Source organism: Callithrix jacchus, chromosome 14 (assembly GCF_049354715.1).
Source record: "Callithrix jacchus isolate 240 chromosome 14, calJac240_pri, whole genome shotgun sequence".
Lineage (NCBI taxonomy): Eukaryota > Metazoa > Chordata > Mammalia > Primates > Cebidae > Callithrix > Callithrix jacchus.
In genome coordinates, this window is record NC_133515.1 from 113,160,784 (window position 1) to 113,184,341 (window position 23,558).

The 23,558-nt window shown below is 46.7% G+C and overlaps 1 protein-coding gene and 1 long non-coding RNA gene across 51 annotated transcripts in view; one reads left to right on the top strand and one right to left on the bottom strand.

Moving 5' to 3' along the window:
- The window catches only part of MYT1L (myelin transcription factor 1 like), a 565,076-nt gene that overhangs the window by 409,929 nt on the left and 131,589 nt on the right, over positions 1–23,558 (top strand). For 28 of the 50 annotated variants that reach the window (XM_078350025.1, XM_035273350.3, XM_017964590.4 and 25 more), the window contains exons 10-11: positions 14,819–15,790; positions 20,356–20,490. In XM_078350025.1, the coding sequence (XP_078206151.1) occupies positions 14,819–15,790; positions 20,356–20,490 (1,107 nt within the window). Of the gene's footprint in view, positions 1–14,818; positions 15,797–20,355; positions 20,491–23,558 lie in introns of all 50 variants that reach the window. The other 22 variants (XM_017964578.4, XM_078350034.1, XM_017964584.4 and 19 more) reach the window with 1 other exon arrangement.
- Positions 120–7,601, bottom strand: LOC118147424 (uncharacterized). The gene is made up of 2 exons (XR_004733860.3): positions 7,225–7,601; positions 120–2,043 (listed from the first exon to the last, which is right to left on the bottom strand). It is a non-coding gene; the product is annotated as an uncharacterized LOC118147424 (long non-coding RNA).

Here is a 23,558-nt window from a genome sequence, read left to right on the forward strand (position 1 = left end):
TACCTCTATTGTAAACTGAAATGGGGACTTTACTGGGAGGTTTTGTTTTAGATAAAACAAATATATACAAACTCCCAGATTATTACAATAGGACCCCACAGGTTCTAGGCGGAGTATTATTTATAATTTAAGAATTAAGTATTTATTTTAATTTCAAAGATCCTCCAGCGCTGTTGCTGACCTGAACCAAAACAGTACTAATAATGTAGGTTTCCAATGGGCACACTGAATCACGGTTTGATCTTCATGTTGATTATATAGGATGGGTAGGGCAGAAGCTCCTTTTGTCTCATCATTCAAGTTAGAAACCGAGACTATGTAAGACTGTGTAATTTTCTGTAGGCGGTGGATAGATAATCAAACACTTTGCATGGTTTTCCTTGTCATGGAACTCATGGTGTCCTGATCAGCCTCTGCTTATTTGAATGACAGGGGACAATACCTGAGGAACCCATTTCAGATGAAGCTCCTATTTAATTAAGCAAAGTCGTGTTTGTTGTACAGTAGACCTATCATAGGCTGCTCTTTCGCGTGAAGAATTTTGTTTTCAGAATACACCGTTACAGTCTAAGTCCACGCTAATTAAAAACTGCCTTGTTATCCTAAAGTTAAGAAAGTTATTGTGTAATAGTCATAGATTTTTCTACTCTCAGATCTTTTTATGTTATGATAAATATTATTTGGATTCCTGTGCTTTGAGAAATATATATGAGATGGGTATATGATGCCTAACAAGTTATGGTTTATATGCATACTCTAGTCTACTAACTATCTCTAAATAAATGTACATACACACATATGGATATTCTTTATGGTAGCCACTGCCTCTTCCCATAGGCAGAAACCAGCCTTTCACGTGGCAGAGCCTAGCAGTGTGCGTTCTAGGGTAAAGGAAGCTTCCGTGTATATGGCTGTCTTTTGCACGCAGGTGTTTCTTTAGATGCTCTGTTTCTGGAATATTTTGGAGAATAGATGAGGTCCTGTCTTCACTGCTCTTTATTGGATCTCAAGGCTGCCTTGCCACTTGGTCATGAGGTTAAGTCAGGTGAAATGCAGGTGTCTTCCTTTTCTAAAGTCTCCCTGGCTTCCTGTGTTGAGTTCTCCAGATCAATGAGCCAACAGCCTGCCTTGGCATCCTGGGCTGCTGGCGTCTAGAAGAGGGAGCTGCTTGGGATGGAATCTGCGTATCTGCGTGGTCACGTCAGGACCTTCTCCATGCATGACCTGATGGCTATGACTGCTCTGGCAGGACATGGAGGCTGCCCTGAGGCAGAGTTAGTGTGGGGACAGGGTGGGGAGCCAAACGGGCTACCTTTGTTGGAGGAGTGCCATGACTCTACTGTCGGCTGTGGGATCACCATGATGGCCAGCAATCTGTGCCTGTACAATTCTAATTTCAGGCTCTGTCCTCTTCGTGAATCGGTCCTGTGCATAGGTCAGTTTTCTAACAGGGCGTTTCCACTCCCCACCCCCTTTATTTAAAGGGAATTCCAGGCAAAACTCATGCTGTACAAAATCCTTCTCACAGAAACATTTCTTTCTTCATGGTAAAGTGCCCAGGGTGTGTTTTCTTTCAAGGCCCCAAGTTGCCAGCACAGCCTGAGGATTTGTGGAACACGGGCTTGCATGTTCGCAGGAGGACGGCGTGGAGGGTGGGGCCATCTGCAGCGTGGCCTCTGATCTCCCCAACGTCCCTGCAGGATGCTGTTCTCCATACTGATGAGCCAATTATCCTCTCCTGTCTTTCTCAGGGAAATGTCCCTGATGAGGAAAGCAAGTAGAAACGCAGACAGACTGTGAAAAGCAGAATTAACCAACCGGTTTTCACTGCAGTCAGCAGGAAAGGCAGTGCGTTCTGAGACCAACATAGAAACAGAGATGATATGTTTAGCATGCAAGGCTTCAGCCAGAAGACTGTGGGCATGGTGGGGAGAAAGAATGTGATGATCTCTCTCATCTTGAAAACTCGCATCTCGCTGCACCCACGGAGGCACTTCTTAGGACATGGCTCATGCAGCTACACTGAAGTCCTTGGCATTGCATCTTGGGAAAGAGAGAATTAGATGCTTTTAGGAGTCAATATATGATTTAAAAAAAACTAAACTCTCTTTATGCAAACTAATTGTGCAAAATTATAGAAATATCATTTTACCTTCTATTTCATAAACCTTCAGGTACTTTGACACGAAGCAAAAAACTGGCTGCAAATTTTATGTCATGTACATTTAAGATGCAGCTAGAGGCCGGGTGCAGTGGCTCATGCCTGTAATTTCAGCCCTTTGGGAGGCCAAGGTAGGCAGATCACCTAAGGTCAGGAGTTCCAGACCAGCTTGGCTAACGTGGCGAAACCCCATCTCTACTAAAAATATAAAGATTAGCCAGGCGTGGTGGAGCAGGCCTGTAATTCTAGCTACTCGGGAGGTTGAGGTGGCAGAATCCTTGAACCCGGGAAGCGGAGGTTGCAGTGAGCCGAGATTGCACCATTACACTCCAGCCTGGGCAACAAGAGTGAAACTCCATCTTAAAAAGAAAAAAAAGAAAGATGCAGGTAGATGCATAAAGTCCTGGGGAAACTCCTTTTACCATAATAATGAAAACAGAAAATGCGCAACAGTGGGGTCTACCATGTTTTCATTCCATTTCTTTCTAAGGTCCACTCTAAGGTAACAGTGGTATGCCTTGTGAGTTTAGGTTTCATTCCAAGTTCCAGTTTTCCAAGTGTGGATGGAGCTGAGGAATCAGGTGTGTTTCCAGAGCTGGCTGTACCACATGCCCTAAGCAAGTCACCTAATCTCACAGGACCTCAGTTTCACTTAAGATCAGGCTAACAATTCGTGCCCTTCCTTCACTTCGCTGTCTTGTTTTGAAGCTTAAAGAAGTTGCAGAAATGAAAACGCTTGACGGATGTGAAGCAGTTCAGAACGACACCGTCACAATTGTGGTCGAGGGCAGTCTCAGCACGATATTCCTCTCCCGCGTGTTTATTCAGGCCTTCTGTGACCCTGGCCCTGAGGTCGTGACCCCCTCCCCACATGCAGCAAGTGTACCCCGTATATTAAGGCTGCAAGAGTTTAAAAGATTCAGAGTATCATGGCAGCTCATTTCAAAACACAGTGTGTATTTTTTTTCTCTGTGCCCAGAGGGGCACTGGGTTGCATCCAGACATAAAAACTAAAGTCTCCATTTTCCAGGAGAAATGCATAATACAGTACAGAAGAGGTGTGTATGTAAAAATACAAAGTATGGTGCTTTACAGGCGGCAGAATTAGAAATCACAAACTGAGGTGGAGGCTTTAAGGATTTCATTTGAAAATAAAAACATGCATTTTTGAATATTGAGACTCGCTAAACTTTAAATTAGATTACTAAGAAAAATGGTTGTGTTGTGTCTGCAAGCTCTGTAGAAGCAGATCAGAGTCTTCTCTCTGACATGGGTGAAACATGGTAGACTAGAGATAAAGAAAAGGAGCCCAGCTGTCCTCTCGAGCTCCCTCCCCACCCAGCACATTTATGTGAGCACCCATGTATTGCAAACACGTTCTGGAAAACAGAAGGACCAGAATTTTCACAAAGTTTTATGTCTACTGCCTGGGTTCCCAGCACTGAGAGTAAAAGTAATCACTCTGGGGACGAGGAGTGCTCACTGTGGTCCAGCTGATCCAGAAAGTCTTTGACCAGTGTGTGTGTGTGTGTGTATGTGTGCGTGTGTACGTGCATGCACGCGTGTGTGTGTGCCTGTGTATGTGTGTTTGCACATGAGAGACAGAGAGAGAGACAACATGAAGAAGACAGAGAGACAGAGACAGTGGTGTAATTGTTCATGTGTTTCTATCTATAACTGAGTAGCTGTTGACTCCCAACAGCTCATTCTCTGGGTGGAAGAATATGACTTGGTTTTTAATCCCTTAATTTACGTAAGCCAGAAACCTAAATATCATCAACTAAAAAGACCCTCAAAACTTTATAAATAAATGAAACTACATTCATTTACCTTGTAGCCCATAGAACAGATAGCAGTGAACGTCACTGTGTCACACAAGAACGTGGAAACGCTGTCCCACACGCTTTCTATAACTCTGCTCGTGGGCGGTTATAGAAAATATATGTCATATGAATACATATACATAAATGCCATAGATGAGGTTGAATATATGTGTTATAAAAAGCAAAATTAGAGCCCAGCTCCGTCTGAACTTCCACCCTGCGTCCGTGCTGCCCACCACAGCAAACCCTAGACCAATGAGTTTATTTAAATGTAGATAAGTCAGGTTCATTACAACCAAATAATGTTAGAAATTCGCTTCCTCGGCCACACCAGTGGCATGGGGGTTGCCCAGCGTGGCCGGCGGCACTGTGCTAGGTGGTGTCCACACGAGCTTCCTGGTTGCCGCTGAGTTCAGTGCGGTCTCTTCTGGTGCTCCAGGAGCCCCCTCTGAACATGCACATGCGTGTCCCCGCTAAGCTGCACACATCACAGTCTCGTGTGATCCGCTCCAGTCTTTCAATGAGGCAAATCGCTTAAAAAAAACTTCCCTCCCATGTTAAGCCACTGGGTTCCTCTTTCTTTGAATCCAAAACTGTTCAGTCTTCTGAAGGACTCGGGAAAAGAATTTTTGTTCACTGTTTAAAGTGAAGCCATATTAACAACTTAAAGTCCGACATCCTTATCCCTCAGTCTTTCTCTGGCCTAAGTTGGGTTTTCTTCAGCCTAAGTGGCATTTCTTCCATATTGGCTGGAATCGGTGCTGCCTGAACTTCCTCTAAGTAGAAGCAGATGCCCAGGGCTCGGGTCTTCTCTATCACCTGGGAGCCCCAGGGGTAATCTCTGTGGCTCTCTGAACTCTCGCCTGGGTTCTCTATGGAAGGACCCTGTCAGCCCCGTAGGGGCCATGGAAACTGCCTGGTTCATCAGACCAATGTGATTTGGATTCCCAGATATATGTTGTAGCCATGTGACCTTGAACGATACGCGGAAACCTCCTCAGATCCATTCCTTCATCCACAAGGTGATGAGAACAGTGTGAGACCTGCCGAGCATGTCAGTCAAAGGTCCTGCATGGGCCTCCAGGGAGTTTCCCAGGCACACTGATGCAGCTGACGTGGCTTCTGCTTGCTGGTGCCTTTGCTCCCCTCTATACTGTGCGTGTGATTGGCTCAGCCTTCCCTGACAGCCACAGGAGGCATCCAGGGTTACGTCTGGATGTCATGTTGGTTTGCCCCAGCCTCGATGTCACAGCCCTCCACCTCCCTTCCAGCACACTCCACCAGCACGTGGCTCCACAGCTCCTGGAGCTCCAGGCATGCAACCATGCACCCTGACACCCTCTCTTCCTCCCCCAGAACACTCTCCCCGACACTGCTCACTTTCCTGCCTCTTTAGGTCTCTGCTCGAGTGGCATCTTCTCAACGAGGACTTGCCTGACCCCCCAGCCCACGTCCCATCCATTGTCTTTTGATTCTGCTTCATTTCTAGTGGAACACACATCACTACCTGGCATCATAGCATTTATTTACTCTCTATTTTTATTTCTTTCACCAAATGCGGTGGAACTCCCATGACTACAAGGATGTTCTCTTTGGTTCATCGTTCATCTCTAAGTATGACAAAAAATAGCTGTTAAATGAAGAAGTATTATTCTGTTAGTTCCCTCCTTCTCCCCCCACTGCCACACCCGGAAGAGCTTGCCTGTGCAAAATTGTGATGATTATGCTTCTCTTTGACCTGGTAAAAGGGTTGTGCTATGTTGCCCTCTCCAAAGACTTTGCAGTTTTCAGTTTGATGAAAGTGTCTAAGCATCTCAATACCTGACTCAGGTAAATACATGGCTGGTGGAAATTCACGCATGCCTCCTGTCTTGGATCAGCAGTTTCCTCGGTGCCTCAGTTTCCCGCGTGAAGATCATTCCTTTGAGATATGTCATTGCAGCTCAGCCAGCTGTAGGGGATCTTCCACAACCTGAGCCAGCGCCTCTCTGAGGCCACTGTTACCTTACACTGTCAGTGGCCGTGGGAGTGTGAGCAGTGTCTGGCCTGCGTGCTTCCTTTCAGCCAGTGAGAGGAACCAAGATTGCTTTAGGAATATGCGACTGAGCAGGGCATCCTCTGGTGAGGCCATATGCGTGAGGGGCAGACAAGCGCCTTCCCGAGTTTCTGAGCCCTGCCCTGGGTACATGGATGGGATTGGAGCAATGAACATGCCTTTCCTGGAGCTGAGGAAGGCATTGGTCCCAGCTACGCAGAGGAGATGGATTTACAGACAGAAAGTAAAAGGCAGCAGCCAACGCAAAGGCACAGGGAAACAAACTCCTGTCCAGAGACTCCCTTCTATTGGTGGAGAAGTAGGTCGAGCTGCACAACGCACAGACATTTATGGTAACAAGACTGAGGCCCAGAAATAACCATAGAGAGAACAGCACACGCAGAATGGGCTGGGAGTGTATTTGGGGTAATTGCATACAATGCACCAAAACCATCTCCCCAGTAATTAGCGTCAAGAAGAACAAAGAAGAAATCACACAGACACTGCAAGGCCCAGCAGACGTGGGTGTCGCAGACCATGCAGCTCTTGAGTTATTCTGAGTGAGTGCTACGCATCCTCTCCGGCCCCAGCAGTAAGCTCTCCAGGTGTGTCTGCTCCTCCGTCCACCACGGCAGATGAGGAGCAGAGGGAAGGCCCAGCCTGGGAGGAGAGATTTCCCCCAGGCCGACCCTGCCTTTCTCCTCTCTAAGGGATGAGTTGGTGAAATTCCATCTCAGCAGGACCCGAGGACATGACGCACCATTTTCCCACATGCAGGGTATATACAGACAGAACCACGGACCTGCGCCATCTCCAAAAGTCATAAGGAAGTGGCAAAGGGCAGCACACAAACCCCAGGTCCTCTCGGCCACTCTGGCCAGTGCATGCAGTGCAGGAAGATGGTTACCAAGGTGCACTATTTCTGCTTTTCTTTGTTTGAAAAAACAAAGTCCTGGGGCATGATACTTATGACCTGTGTGAGAAATTCACCTGTTCTCCAAAGCCCTGTAACTCGAGTTCACCTACGTAACATACCTGCACATGCACCCCGAACCTGGAGGTGTAAAGACAGGACAATCAATTCTAAATGCTTCTGTAAGCAAAAGAAAGATCATATGCCAGGCAGCATTTATTTTCAACAACTCTTAAGAGCCACTTTGAGTATTTTATCAGTATCTGAAAGCAAAATTCAGAAGCCTCCTCACCTGTCCTCATGGCTCCCAGCAGCCCAAGGATGCCTTCCCCGTGCCCAGCAGCCCCGACGCTTCTGCCCGCAGGACCTGGGAGAGGCGTGTGTGCCATCAGGAGGATCTGATGTGGGTACATCACCAGCGCTTGAAGCTTCATGGTTTTCGTGGTCGCGGGGGGGTGGCTAGGGTAGGAAAACACCCTATGGTTTAGAAGAGAAAGGAAAAAGGAGATCAAAGTAGAATTAGATTGTCTGCATCTATTGAGCAAAAGAGGCATATGAGTTGTCAGGGAGGAGAGGATCCCCCTAGGGACCACAGGGGTGCCCTGAGAGGCAGGTGTGCTGTGCTCTGAGATAACGCGCCTCTCCTGCCGTTCAGTGAAAGAATCGGGCGCCCGGAAGTAGGCTCTTCCAATCGGAGGCAGTTATTTAGGAAGCGATCTGGAATGTGTCACGTAGCACTTAGTGCAGGAGTCCGTCCCTCCGCTCCATCCCCAGCTGTGCATCTGTGTCCTCCTGAGCACTGACTCACATGAGGGGTCTGAGGAAGGATTTTTCTTGCGTGGCTTTTGAGTGGAGCCGCCTTCAAGCTGGCTTCCTGTCTCTCCAGCAGAGGAAGCATGCAGGACGTGAGGCCGAGATCTGTCTTTCCGACTTGAAGCAGATAAATGCCTGCTGAACAGAGATCTTCCTGTGTCTCAGAAAATGATCTCTGAGATAACTGCTTTGGGACCATCTGAGCATGTACAGGTTTGGAAAGGTAGAGGACAGTCCTGAGAGGTAGGAAAACCAGGTGACAATTCTGGACCCGTCCCTGTGGAGGGCACAAACGGCAAGCAGGTGCTCCAACTCCCGGCACCTAGTCTCTTCATGTATTAAATTTTGAATGCATGATCTCAATAATTCTGTCTAGCACTAAAATTAGAGGAAAATGGCAATGACGGGCACTGGAGAAAATGCCCATGCTAATCCATACTCAAGATTAATAGAGTAGTGAGAGCGATTCTGCTGGGATAATTTTAACCTCTGTTGACTCAGAAATCACTGAACTGTGCATATGGACAGATTGCTCTGAAAATTTCCCATGATACTGGAAATAAGGCAAACAGCAGCACTGCTGAGTTAGAGGTGGCAGGAAAGCGCAATGCTGAAGTCAAGAGCAGAGCCAGGGACAGCGTCGGCTGGCAGGTGAGACATGCCTCCCACTCCCAGTGCCGCTTCACCCTCCGGGTTCCCCTTCACCTGCGCTGAACTGCAGGGCTCTGAGTTAGAAGGAACCTCGGGGTCTTCTGGTGAAGCGCCTCACTGGTAGTCGAGGGCGAGGGAGACAGGATGGTATAGGGATCTCATGCTGGCGGTGAGAATAGACGTTCTCGGAGCCAGACCACCTACAGCGCTGCAGGCAGCTGAGGCTGAGAGGCTGGCTCTGTGCCTAGGAGAGCTACCCAGCTGAAGGGCCCCTGGGTGACTTCTCCCCTCTCGTGAAAGGAAACAGACCACAGTGTAGCAACATGTGTCTGAGGCGTTTGAAGCAAGAGGGGAAATGGACTCACACTGCTCCGCCTGGTCCTGGTAAGGGGAGGGCGTGAGTGCCACCTAAACACAGGGCCACGCCCGTGGAAGCATCAGGGGGTCTGGCCTGTCCTGCGTCCCCACTTCCTCCCTGCACATCCTAGTCCCAGCCCCCAACTCTCTTCTGCCCTCCTACACACACATGTCCCTCGGGCTTCCCAGGCACCTGGAGTGGCGAACCCCATGGGTCCAGAGCCCTGTATTTTCCTAATTTTCTAATCTCCTTTCCACCTCAGAATGGACCTAAACTCCGCTACTCAGGCCCTGGGCAGATGCAGGCTCACTAAGCTGGCAGTTCCAGCACAGCTCTGCGTGGTCGGTGACACAACCAAACCTTCAGCCCAGAAATCAATGCAGAGTATGGAGTAAGGAGAAAAAAATCAGAAGATAAATGCAAAAATAGCAACCAAAGCATCCCGGATGGTGAGGTGGAAGGAGCTGCGTTACTTAACTAGTGTAGAACGCGCCTCCGGGGAGGCCTGGGCGACAATTGTGTGGGCCTGCTTGCTCCGGAGGTGGAGGCAGTGTTGCATACGTTCAGGGCTGAGCTGTCCCCAGAACTCTGGGATGCTCCAGCTGTGCCGTTTAACGGCGAGTAATGGGCAAACTGTCAACCTCTGTGGCTCCATACTGTCACCTTCAGAGGGAGCAGTAGGTACGGTACCCCAGTGCCTCTCTCACGGGGCATCGGGGGAACCAGGCAAAGGTGAGTCAGACTATTCTGAACTCACTAATTTCATTCCATCTGCACAGAAGGACAGGGTCTATGGAACATGTATGCCCAGGTGCAGAGGCTCACACCTGTCATTCTGGCACTTTGGGAGGCCGAGGCAGGCAGATCACTTTGAGACCAGCCTGGACAACATAGTGAGACTCTGTCTCTACCAAAAAAATACAATATTTAGCCAGGCATAGTGACGCATGACTGTCGTCCAGCTACTCAAAAGCTGAGGCGGGAGGATCACTTGAGCCCGGGAGGTTGAGGCTTCAGTGAGCTGTGATTGTGCCACTGCGCTTCAGCCTGGGCAATGGGGCAGACCCTGTCTCAAACAAACAGAAGAAAATATATAGGTGGTTTATGTGGCCTTTTTCTCCTTATCATTGCAGTAGCTATTAAAACACCGTCATCTTTTCATTAGAATGAATACATTGCCATATTTCTGTATTTACCAGTCAAAATATATTTTGATATTGATTTATTTATGTAACAAAACCCCATCTCTGTAATGCCATAGAAAGCAACGGTCCTTCATTATTCGAAACTCACTGGAATACACTGGCAGGCCCGTCTCCTCGGCCCCGGGGAAGTCTAGGGTGATTTTCGCTTTGTTGCACAGCCCCTTCCTGCACTTGTTCTTCTGCGCTTTCTAGTCAGCTGTACATTTGCTTGCCCAGGGCCTTTGTCCTGCCAGAAACGGCAGGAATTCAGTCAGCACTAGATGTTGAGGGACTCGATCGCTGTGTGTCTTAGGGACAGACTTGTCCCTAAGAGTCTGAAATTGTAATCCACAGAGTTCTAACTCTCCCAGATTCTAGCCAGGAGGGTGGAGGATAAACATCCCACAGCAACCCCATTTCTTCTGTCTGAGAAGATGTTTTCGTTTTCTAATTGTAACTACGGAGCATAAATGGCCTATAACAATCTGACTTGGAGGAGATGAAATTCAGCCCTGAAACGTTTCATAAAGCTCACTCACGGGGAAGTTGAAATCTCGTGGAATGCAACACAAGTCAGTCCTTGCTGAAGGACTCACTGATGGGAAGGACAAAGGGCCCATGAGATCAGCCACTGAATGGGATCTGTTTCCTGAGCTCGGTTTTCTCACCTGGAGTGGTTGGGCCAGCTTTTCTCTAATTTCCGTGCCCGTGCGGTCACTCTGAGTCTACCCTGTGGGCAGCCCTGGGCTGGCCCCTGCTGAGAGGAGGCGCCTGCTCAGAGTCTGTTGCTGTGCCGCTTTGCTGGATAACAGATTTAAAATATAAAACCACAAAAAAGGAAGCTGAGAATGCATTGTTCTTCTCTTTAAACCTCCATCTAAATACATGCCTTTATTTGCAACATAAACTTGTCCTTTAAAATAATTTCCTGAAATTGCTCTTTTATCAAAAACATCCTCCCTATTTGATAGAACAGTAGTTTCTACATAGAAACTGGTAAAATGGAGGCCGGGCACAGTGTCTCGTGCCTGTAATCACAGCACTTTGGGAGGCTGAGGCAGGAGGATCACTTGAGGTCAGGAGTTCAAGACCAGCCTGGCCAAGATGGCAAACCCTTGTCTCTACATGGTGGTGTGTGCCTGTAATCCCAGCTACTTGGAAGCTGAAGCATAAGAATTGCTTGACCCCTGGAGGCAGAGATTAAAGTGAGCTGAGATCGCACCACTACACTCCAGCCTGGGTGATGGAGCAGGAATCCAGCTCGAGACTCCATCTCAAAAAAAAAAAAAAAAAACCCTAGTAAAATGGACTCCTGAATTTTGAGGTTGGGATGTGCATTTTGGGGATTGTTTATATCAAGTTTGCAACCCCAGACTGGCACAGAAAACTCTGATCTAGTGCCCAAAGCCCATCCCATCATGTGACTAATTTCGTTATTAGCCTCAGAAAAGCATACGTGGAAGGGAGTGTGTAGAACCAGGGAGGGAATCCCAAAAGCTCACTGTGAACCATGTTGAATTCCAGATGAGGCTGATGCTGCCCAGCAGAGAGATTCAGAGCCTGCTTGTTGACGGAGTGACTGCCTGTTCCCCTCCATGAGCCCACGTAATTAGGAGTTGACTTTATTTCACATGTTTTGAAAGCGTTAAATACCAGTAGCTGGAGAAATTCCATTCACCTGCCAGGCTTTGGGGCCACTCATGCCATCTTCACCAGCCGCCCCCACATTTGCTGCTGCCAGGAGAGACTCACTTGACACTGAGCATGAGGAACGTTGAAGAAGGGTGGAAAGGCACGGCAGGCTGTGTGTTCAGGTGCCAGCATACTCTCTGCTGCCTGTTTTCCCCAGGAGTCAGCTCTGAGGCCAATGATAAGACAGCAAACTGCGGTCTTTAGGAGGCATATTCTGTGCCGTGGTTCTTGTAGGAGATCTGAAGAAAGGCCAGGAGGTTTTACTATCCCCACTGAGCTGATTAAGGCTTGGAGACGAGTCACCAGCATCACACAATTAGAAAGCAGCCAGGTCAGCCGGGCGCGGTGACTCACACCTGTAATCCCAGCACTTTGGGAGGCCGATGCGGGTAGATCACGAGGTTAAGAGATCGAGACCATCCTGGTCAACATGGTGAGACCCCGTCTCTACTAAAAATACAAAAATTAGCTGGGCATGGTGGTGCGTGCCTGTAATCCCAGCTACTCAGGAGGCTGAGGCAGGAGAATTGCCTGAACCCAGGAGGCGGAGGTTGCGGTGAGCCGAGATCGCGCCATTGCACTCCAGCCTGGGTAACAAGAGAGAAACTTCGTCTCAAAAAAAAAAGAAAGAAAGAAAGAAAAAGAAAGCAGCCAGGCCATGATGGGTGCCAGGCTGTGGAACTCCTTACTCCTTATCAATCTGGTTTGAGGACAAAGTGCCCTCACTGTACTACGTGCTTAGAGTATAAAGCTGGAGATGCGTTGCCGGTGGCCACATTGTGCCGGTCTCCAGACGGTGCAGGGACTTTCTGCTTGACTGTTCTCAGCTTCACCCATCAGCTCAGCTGTGATCCTGTGTGAAGCTTGTCCTCTTTTGTTTTAACCTCGTTCGGGGAAGGTAACTTGTGAATTGAGTGCAGAAACAGATAAATGTCCGATTATCAGAAAGGCAAGATGTTCTCCTTAATTCTGTGCTGCAGAAGGGAGAATGTAGAGGGGAACGCACTGAAGATAGTCCTGAGATTTGGAATGTGGAGAATCATCAGTTCTGTACATAGCACATTTGCAGGAAGGTGAAGAAGGTGGTAAGACGTGAGCCAGTGTTCTGTTCCACCTGCAGGATTCTGTGCCTTTAGAACCAGCAAAGAGGATTACACAGGCTTCTTCCTTTCTTGTTCGCCTGTTCAAGGTCTTGCTTCTTTTTCAAATTATTCAGGACCACGTGGTGAGTTCCATAAAAGAAATTTAGGAGGGCATCACGAAAATCATGTCTTGCTTGACTGTGGCTTCTTCTTTGACTCAACTTTCAAAACGCTTCCACGTGTTGCCTGTGCTTTTTTGTTTCGAAATCATAACCTATTCATCTCATGTTGGGTGTTCACGGACATAGTGATTCTGGCTGTTAAACTCGCCAGGGTTATTGTGCAGAGGTAACACAGCTTGGTTATTCTGAGGAAACTTCTCTAATTACAGCCCATGAATATAACAAAGTGCATAAGTTGAGAGGAGAATATAACTTTTATATTTCCAAATATTCATTAAAACAGGATTGACTTCAATTCCTAAAGCTCAAACACTAGCAATGACAAGGGGTACGTTGGAGACTAATACTTCCACGTGTTTCTGATTGAATTCACTAGTTTGATTTTCTTTCTTTGCACTGCTCTTGGGGAATACTTTTATCCTCATAATAAAGAAGACGATTTATAGGAATTATCCAGAAGAATGGCAATGTGTGTTTCACACAATTAGTGATGCTCTATGTCTAATAAAAGGTAAATTTCATTTGCTGAAGTTTAGAAAGGTGTGTCCGATCTTCAATATTTCTTACTTCAGTGTGGGATAACCAGGATATTATATTCTGTTATTGATATATTGAACTCCAAGTCTTTTGTCACTAACAAAAGGCTTTTCTGCATGAAACCCACAGAGAAAACACCAGAGGCCCCACGTCTCAGGTTTTAGTGTGTTGCTATTCTGTAGTAGTCAATAAACCTCGTGTCTTTAAATCATTGATAAACTTTAAACAGTCTTCTTACTCTGGATTTTAAAAAATAAAAACAGAGAATAAATGCGAAAATGGCATGCAGTTAGCCAAGTCGAATCCACGGATGCAGATACGTTTAGGAATGCTTTCGTTATTACTTTTATTATGCGATGTCATGAAAGCAATGGCATAGCATGGCAGTTAGAGGTACAAATCCCAAATGCTCTTTGAGCGTGAAACAGACTATATTTGAGATAAAACATAGGGGTTTTAATGTAATTTTGAACATGGTCTTTTTAAAAGAGTTTTTCTAAATACTTGTTTGAGATTAAGCATGACACTTCCTCACACGTTATACCCACCCACCAAGCTTTTCCTGAGGCTGTGAGATGGGTAAACAGGCCAGGTCTGTCTGTCCAGTCACATACCGTGCGGGATTGTGCCAGGTCTCCTCAACCCCACCTTTTACAGGCCTTTGGCCGCTGCACGCTTTCCCTCTCACTTTCAAACCTGTGGAGACAGACAGAGGAATCGGATTCACTTTCTAAACTTTTACCGTGGAATTTCTGTTGCTTCACTGTGTATCATGATAAATTGTCTCAAAGGTATTGGATTCCAAAGAACTCTTATTTCAGCCCCAACGCACGCCTACAGTTCCGAGCTCCCAAAGCAGGCGGCGCCCCTGCCTGAGTCCTCAGGAACCTGAGGCTGGCCGCTGTGTTGCCTGCGCGCCGCTGTGAAAATAGGCCATTTAAAAGCAATTGCTGCAAACATCTGCTTCAGAGTTGGTGACAAGTAAAGTTCACGAACTCTGAGAAAGCCTGGTAATGTGAGGAGCGCAGTTAATACGCATCTGGCCAGGCTGTAGATAAAGCCACGGAGGAAATAAGTCATCTGAAAATGTACGAAAAGTACAAAACTAATATTTTAAGGTCATATTTGCCACCTTGACTGGTTTATCTTAAGATCAAGTCAAGAAATTACTAGTAACCGCAGATATTTTAAACGGCCTTCTGTTTCCTAGCAACAGCCATGTGCTTTATGTCAGCTTTTCAGCCCAGCGGCAGGCGGGACTTAGGTTCTGTGAGGTGTTAGGGTTTGACTTGCAGTTGACTTGCTGTCCATGCTGTGCCACTGAACTTCCAGTTCTAGCCACTGTTTCCTTTTCTTTTCTTTTTTGTCTTTTTTATTTTCTTTGCAGAAGACCATCAAATGAATTGTCACAATACTCGAATAATGCAAGACCCGGAAAAGGACGATAACAATAATGACGAATATGACAACTACGATGAACTGGTGGCCAAGTCGTTGCTGAACCTCGGCAAGATCGCCGAGGACGCAGCCTACCGGGCCAGGACGGAGTCGGAAATGAACAGCAACACCTCCAACAGCCTGGAAGACGACAGCGACAAAAACGAAACCCTGGGTCGGAAAAGCGAGTTGAGTTTAGACTTAGACAGCGACGTTGTTAGAGAAACGGTGGACTCCCTTAAATTATTAGCCCAAGGACACGGTGTCGTGCTCTCAGAAAACATGAACGACAGAAGTTACGCAGACAGCATGTCGCAGCAGGATAGTAGAAACATGAACTATGTCATGCTGGGGAAGCCGATGAACAATGGGCTTATGGAGAAGATGGTGGAGGAGAGCGACGAGGAGGTGTGTCTGAGCAGCCTGGAGTGTTTGCGGAATCAGTGCTTCGACCTGGCCAGGAAGCTCAGCGAGACCAACCCGCAGGAGAGGAATCCGCAGCAGAACATGAACATCCGTCAGCATGTCCGGCAGGAAGAGGACTTCCCGGGAAGGACGCCGGACAGGAACTACTCGGACATGCTGAACCTCATGCGGCTGGAGGAGCAGCTGAGCCCCCGCTCGAGAGTGTTCTCCAGCTGCGCCAAGGAGGACGGGTGCCATGAGCGGGACGACGACACCACCTCCGTGAACTCGGACAGGTCTGAAGAGGTATTTGACATGACCAAGGGCAACTTGACCCTGCTGGAGAAAGCCATCGCTTTGGAAACTGAAAGAGCGAAGGCCATGAGGGAGAAGATGGCGATGGAAGCCGGGAGGAGGGACAATATGAGGTCATATGAGGACCAGTCTCCGAGACAGCTTCCCGGGGAGGACAGAAAGCCTAAATCCAGTGACAGCCATGTCAAAAAGCCATACTATGGTAAAGGTAATATTTCTACCTAACGTAAGTTGCCTCATGAAAGCATGAGCTAGGGTGAAGGATGTTGGTGATAGCCTGCACTTAAAATGCGATGGCTCACACTGAATGATGTCTCTACTGCACATTCTTAGAGTTGATTCCAGAAGGATATTTCGTGATTATGTTTCTGAAGAGCAAATAAACATTTGTCTGAGAAATGCATAAAGCAGCTCAGTGTCATATTATCAGAGCAGATGACTAATAGGATATTTCAGTGGGAATGCACTCCTTGGGAAGACAGGGCTAAAGCACAGACGCATCACGTGATAGAAATAGTAGGGTTAGCCTGTGCTGTTATAAATGAACCACAGTCTATGCTGAGTGGCAAGGGTTTATGGAACAATTAGTCAATCCGAGATAAAGCACATATTTTATAAATGGGATTGGGTAGGTGGCATCATGATTTATAAAATTATCATCAAGTGACAGTTATTGATGAAACTGCCCTCATAGAAAACACCCCTGATAGAAATTGAACACTAACCGAATGACCGATAACACAAGATAAGGGCAGTGACTGCACATTAATTATCTTCAGATAGTTAGGAATGGAAACCATTTGCTATGCAAGGCATGATATGGCCTCAGCTAAGATCAATAGCAATTTCTTAAGGATATTCATTCCCCCTCACTGATTCCATTCCACTGTGGAAACAGTTACGGTGCTTTTCTCAAATATTAATTTTATAAAACACTCAAAAACTATCCCATACGATAGTTTTAGCTGAGTTTTCTTTTATGAAGGATGTGGGCACATGTTTGCATCTGTTGCGGTATTTAACTATCTTTACATATATATATGTATGTAAGTAGATCATGTATATATGTACCTCCAGCCTGAATGACGGTTTTCATGTTTGTAAGGGGTGGTGTCCACTTTCCATTTGAGGCATGCTCTAATCAGCCTCATGCAGAACCTCAGCTTTGTGAATGTCTCCATCCCAATATTCTTTTACAACTCAGTGAGAAGCAATTTCAATAATAAAATTGGCAGTTCATTAAATCCTTCTATGTTAGTGCCCAAAATGTCCTTTTCTGTTTTTTATTCTATTCTATTCATGATGAATCCCGACTTCCCTCATGATGAACCCAATAGTGAGGTTCAGGAATTTACTTGAAAATCAGTTGCTATATAAACTTCAAACAATCAGAAAAACTGCATCTTTTTTTTCCACTGTGGCATGGGTGTGTATTCTCCTCTCAATGTGTGCACCTACCTTCTGGGGCAAGCTGGGCATCACCACAGCCAAACACAAACTGTAGAAGTACCTTAGCCAGAGGCTCGGGGGCTCTCGGCAGGGTGCCCGGGCACAGGCAGCATTTCGGTAGCAAGGTGAAGACTTTCCCCTTCCTGTGTCATTATGTATTGAAGGGATTGTTTTTTTAAAGGAAAGAGAATTAGTAGACTGTAGCTCAGTAGAGCTTCAGGCCTGGTTTGGGCATTTTAGAGACTATTAAACATAGCACATATGTTTAAAATTACCGTGCTACCGTTGTTAACAAGATGGGCTAAAATTATCTATTAGAAATTTGTAGTTAAAGTTTTGAGAATCATCCAGGAATGAAACATTTTTATTTTGGGGGAAGAAAAAGTGTCTTCTCCTCATGTGATTGCTCAGTTGGACAAATGTATTTTAGGGTTATGTTTCAGAATCCCAGATGATAGATTTTAGGAGGGAGTTTTGGCATCAAGCAAGGTAGGGATGTGCCGTGGAAGGGAGAGGCTGACTTAGCTTTGCAAATTCTCTGTTGCACTGGCTTCTTTGGTTCCTTGGTCCCTTTAAACTCAGTGGCTTTATGCAAATTTTAACTCGTTTTGTTTTGTTCTTGTTTTGTTTTGTTTGCAAGAAAATAAAAATCACACTGCCTGCTTCCCCTGTGTAAATGGGGTCGGGTGGGAATGAACAGTAAGAGCTGAGACGTGCTTTTTCCCTGAAGTGAGGAGAGGTTGCGGATTCTGACTTTCCTGTATGCGGAAGGCATTGACTTCCGTCTCTCCTAGCTGTTCCAGGTCTTCTCCCTCTGACCAAAGCTCATTTCCGTGTCCATCAGTGCTTTCCACATTATTCCAAATGTCCTTCGAAGATGTCTGTAGTTATATCCAGAACAAATAGCCAATACATACAGCCAAGCAAGGCCAACAAAGCAAAGAGGCCCCTTAAAAACACTGCGATGCTGTCTGACCACCACAGTCAACAGAGAATCCCTGCCTCCGCTAGCGTGTCAACAGGCTCTATTTTCAGACGCTGTTATTTTATTAAACAGAGAGCCCACTTGTATTCTCGTTTCTACACAATCTCCTCACACCGATTTAAATTATCGATGAGTCACATTTCCAAAATCTTGAGCTAATGCAAAAGGCCTGGATCATGAAACTCCTCTGTCTTCTACGCAGCAGCCTCCTCTACGAGTGAAGGGCACAAGCTGAACAGCACCCTTTTTTTTTCTGTAAGTTGTTGCAAGGTGTTTGGTTAAATTGTTGGTTCCTTCGCTTGCTTGGTTATTTTGTGTTTGCTTGTATGTTTGCTTTTGAGATTACAAGTAGGAAGAGAGCAAGGGGAGGTAATGGTGAAGGCAGATCCCAGGTGACCCCACCTCAACCAGGTGACCCCACCTCAACCAGGACCTCATGCATCGAGAGGAGAGTATACCCTTGTCGTCTTCCAAAACCTGAAATGCTTTGGAGGCACATTTGTTTTCATGCAAATCCCTGCTTAATTTCCCAGAACTTTTGAAATCCGTGAAGTGATATATTTGGTTAGGAAATCATAAGTGTTGTGATAGAATAGAGTCACTTAAGGACGAGTAACAGATACACCTTACACGTTTTTGCACCCGTCACTAGCCCTTTACATCTAGTTTAAAGTCTCTTGTCTCTGGCTATGATTTTTGATTGTCGGTGTTTCTTTTGAAACTGTTATTGTGCCCTCACTACTTTGTGGCGATTTCTGTTTACAGTAATTTATACCAACATTATTGTGAAATGGCGGAAAAGGAATGAAGTGCTACGCGTTTTTGTTGGCATGTGTAAGAGAAGTTCCAGTAATCTAATTAGGAATCGAAGCCACAACCACATAATTTTAGACTTGTTCTCCAAGGTTCTTCTTGATAAATAATGGTAGGAAAGTAGCTGATGATTGTACACATGTATTTCCTTCAACAGCAGTACTGGCTTAAGAGTTTCCAGCACATGAGAGGCACATTATGCAGAATAAGATGTTAGCTAAAGAAGAACAGGGGAGTACTTTTTATATGAATGTGATAGCATTTGTCTACCCTGCTAGTGCTTCATCGATTTCAGGTTCACTTCAATGAATGAAAAGTCCGTAAGAGTTCAAAAACTTTTAAATCCAGCTTTTTATCAATATAAAGTGAATTCTTAACCAAAAGTAAAAATGCATTTTCTAGCAATCATGATTGGCCTGATTACTGAAATATCATAAAGAATTAATCCCTAAAGAAAATTTATCGCATATGTGGACTAAATAATAGTCACTATCTGTTGGTGATCTGAGCAACTGGTTTTCAAAAACTGGCTAAAAATACAGTGTTTCACGTGCTTAGATTTACTGTTTGGTCTAAGCTTTGCCTTAGAAATATTTTCTGAAGTTATTATATTGCATATTTATGAACTGTAGTCAATTCTGGGTATAGAAATAATTTTATTAGCAATATCATTACATGTCTGGCCTCTGGATTGAATTTTTTTTTAAGCAATGCTCTGCCCTAATTTGCCCTTGACTGGTCCTTGCGGAGCAGCTGACAGGGCTGTAGAAACCCATTACTTGTTAATTTTGTGTGTGCATGCACGGCATTCTCCGAGCCTTCCTCTGGTTCCAAGTACAGATGAAGAAACCAAAACAAAAGGCTGCTCCCGTGGCTTCTGAAACGTGTTGATTACCCGTCACCCCTGTCAGGTGGGCTTGCCACCTTTTCGGTCATTTGCTTACAGTGCCTTCTGAGAGTTCAGTCTCTTCAGAAAAGCGCTGAATTGGTGCGCTATGGAACAATGTCAGTTGACCTCCAGAGAGCAAATTTCAATGCCAGGAAAATCCTGCAGCTTCTAGCGTGTGCGATTAGAGCATTCAATAAGAGGGAAATTCAGCTGGAGAGTTTCTGAATGGGATGACGCTCTGTGGCTGAATTTCACGGCAAATTGCTGAATGACGACGGCACAGAGTCTCGTTCTCTAAGAAGGTCACTGTCTCATCACGGTTTACGTTGATTCCTTTGAGCAACACAGCTTATCATGTAACACACGGGAAAATAATCAGTTAAGAGAGGGGTAGGCTTTTCTTTTCTTCAGAATAACAATTAAAATACTTTATGATTCATGATGATACTGTGTAAGGTTGAAAAAAGTCACCCAAAACCAAAGAAGTACCTAAGCCAAGTCTGACGTCGCAGCCTGTCCCTGACACCTGCTTTACTTCATTCTCTAGCAAGGTTTCTTCAGATTGTTAAATGATCACGTTTGTCTTCGACTGGTAAACATTCATTCTCTTGGCACCTGTTGTCGCTTTTAGATCCCTCAAGAACAGAAAAGAAAGAGAGCAAGTGTCCAACCCCCGGGTGTGATGGAACCGGCCACGTAACTGGGCTGTACCCACATCACCGCAGCCTGTCCGGATGCCCGCACAAAGATAGGGTCCCTCCAGAAAGTAAGTCCACGTTCACCGCTGCCCTTGCGGGTGCCCACGCCCATGACTCTGTCTCTGTCATCCCTCTTACCTGACGTCATCTCCATCGCCCGGCTCAGTGCGACCTGATTTAACTAGGCCCCTACTTACCTTGACAGGCAACTCATGCAGGATTCATGGGCCTGCCAATGGCACGACCCCAGGAGAGGCGCACCCTGACGCCCACCGCCCTGTCACAGAGCTCCTGGACAGGCCTGGGTTCTAGTCCCGATTTCAGGTGGAACCTGCTCCATGACCTTGGGCAGGCTGCTTCTAGGGTTCTCTTCTCCCAGTCACAGAATTGAATTCAATGGTCTCTGAGACATCCCTTCCAGCATGAAACTGCTGTGAATCCCAGGGAACAGAGGCCTTGAGACAGACATTTCTTGCCCAAATAGCTGGATTTCTGTATATCTTCCACGTGCATATCTAGAGCTGAAGGTTGATTGCATTTCACTTGTAAAGTCTGTCTCATATCATGGTCATCTTGACATTTCAACACTGTCGCTTCTTTCATAAGGAAGGAGGTTGGAATCAGATGGGTTTGCATCCTAAGCGTTCTCTTTAATCAATTAGGCTCTGATCATGTGGAATAAATCCATGAATATAACAAACGTTTTTTTAGAACTGAAACGATTACATCTTTTTTTGTTTATCCTTTCAGCACATAAAGCATGACAATTGATTAAATACAACAGCTAAAATTGATTATTCAGGGAAAAGGCACATTCTCAGAAATGAGTGAGTGAGTTTAAGGCTCTGGTTTTGAGTCTGTGGCACTGAAGCGTCTCCCTTACTAAGACACAGTTTCTAGTGGGGAGCATGTCATAACATGGCTTGAGACATGACAAGATGACCGCTTAATTACTTAAAGGACCTTTTGAGGACTGTCCCATTAAAATGGGGACCTTTGGGTTGAGAGCAAAATCTGGCAGCGCAAGGACAGGTTCGTAGGAGTATTTGGGACTTAGGAAGGTTTGGCTGAACATTTTCAAGTGAAAGATCTGTAGATGCTCTTAGAGCTCCGGGTTTTCAAACGGCTCCTAAAAATAGCAAACTTGTGTTTTTTGTAACCATCGTGTGAACAGGCCCGAAGAGCCGTGAAAATAAACAAATGAGAGTGTGTGGCCACAATCCCGTGTGTTACATGAGCAGGGAGACAGCAGCTTCCATGCACCCAGCAAACACGAGTTCACCCACACCCAGTCAACACTGCAGGCCAACACTGCCCTTTCATTCAGATGAGGAAGATGAGAGTCAGAGGCTCTGCCGCCCTCTCTGTCCAGAGGTTAGCCAGCGTCTGGAAAACTGAGGATACACAGCATCTTCTTAAACAAACCTGAGCAGGTACCAACTTGCTTAAGTAAACTTCGAGGTAAAACGTGTATCCATATGTGTCTGACCTCCAAGCCTGCCTGTCTCCTCTGAAACCTGGCTCTGGTACTCCAGTTTCAGTCTGAAGGCGCCTTGCAGGCTCTCTGTACTTCATTTTCCTCATTTACGAAGTGAGGCAGTAGGGCCACGCTCTAGTGTTTTAGAAGAAAGAGTTCCTTTATGTATTTTTAAAACCCACATTTTCACCTTCGAGGTAGATTATCGGCTCCTTTTTATGGATGGGAAATTCTTCTGACTCCCTGCTTCCACAGGACGGGCCTCAGTGAAGTGAAGGTGTGGGGCGTGGACTGGCACAGTGTACATTGTGCCAACTGCCGGTGCTTCCCAGGGTCAGATCGCGCTCAGAGTTGGGGAGAGCTCAGCTCTGACACGGTGGCACCGACGCACTCTAGGCAACACAGAGGAGGCTTCTCAGCCTTTGCTTCTGTGTGATTCTTTATAACGCCACAAGCATTCGCTGAACCAGTTGGAGAATTCCATCCATAGAAGGCTTTATATTTTATTTTTTTTCTGGGCTAATTTCCCCTAATCATCATTTCCGTCCAACTGACTTTCATAAACCCACAGCACACTGTGTCAGGACCACCGAGGACACGCCATCACCTGAGACACCGTGCTGGCCCTCAGAGAGCTCCCTGCCCGGCTGAAAGAAGGGCATGGGCACGAGGCAGGGCCCTGCATGGTGGAGATGCCACAGCATGGTCTAGATGGAAGGGAGAGCTGCTCCTGGGGCCCCCAAGGCTGCCCTGAGGCACTGCTCCTGCTGTCCTGTGTGAGAGGCAAGGAACCCACGGCATTTTCTAAAGGCAGCTGTGAAAGTCCACACAAGGGATGAGGGCATGAAAAAGAGCAGTAGTGGGAATGGAAAAGCTGGGGCAGATTCAAGAAACATCCAGAGACGGGCGGGCAGGCCGAGGAGAACAGCGCATGTGAGGAGTAAGAGAAGAGGGGAGACCAAGAGGACCCCAAGGATGGTAGCCTCGGTGAACTTGAGGGTGCCAGGGCTGAAAATCCATATGGAAGGCTGAGCAGTGGGGCCACATTTGGCAGGAAACCGGGACTTGCATTCTTCCCACTTAAGTTGGGGGAGCTGCACGATATTCAGCAGGGTTTAGGGAGGTGGCTCTGGAGGCCAGGGGAGGTCAGGTGCAGAGGTGGCTACCTGGGTACCGTCTGTGACACAGCATTGGTGGGCACAGAGAATGGAATTGCTTTGGAAGGAGGCATGAAGCAGGAATGAAGGAGGGCCCAGAAATGGGAAGTTCGGCCGTGAGTGCATGGGAAGATGGAGCACGAGCAGGTGCAGGGAAATCAAAGAAACCGAAAACCAGGAGAGGAAAGTGTTTCTGATGAAGCCCTGCAGGAAGGCAACGGCTGGGGTGCTGCAGACGTCTGAGAGGAACTGCAGGCCACACAGCGTTTCCTGTTGACCCCGAGAGACGGACGCGAGAAGAGGAGAGGAGGATAGGAGCTGCCCATGCTGCAGACGTCTGAGAAATGCGGCTGAGATGGATGAAGTGGCAGCGGAACGGAGACCGACGATAGCAAGCAGGCGCCACCTCAGGTGGACTCAGTGGGAGGCTGGGAGGCTGTGTCCCATGCAGCAGGAGAGAGGGGTAGGGTCCACTCACCATCTGGACCTCAGGTGAGAGCAA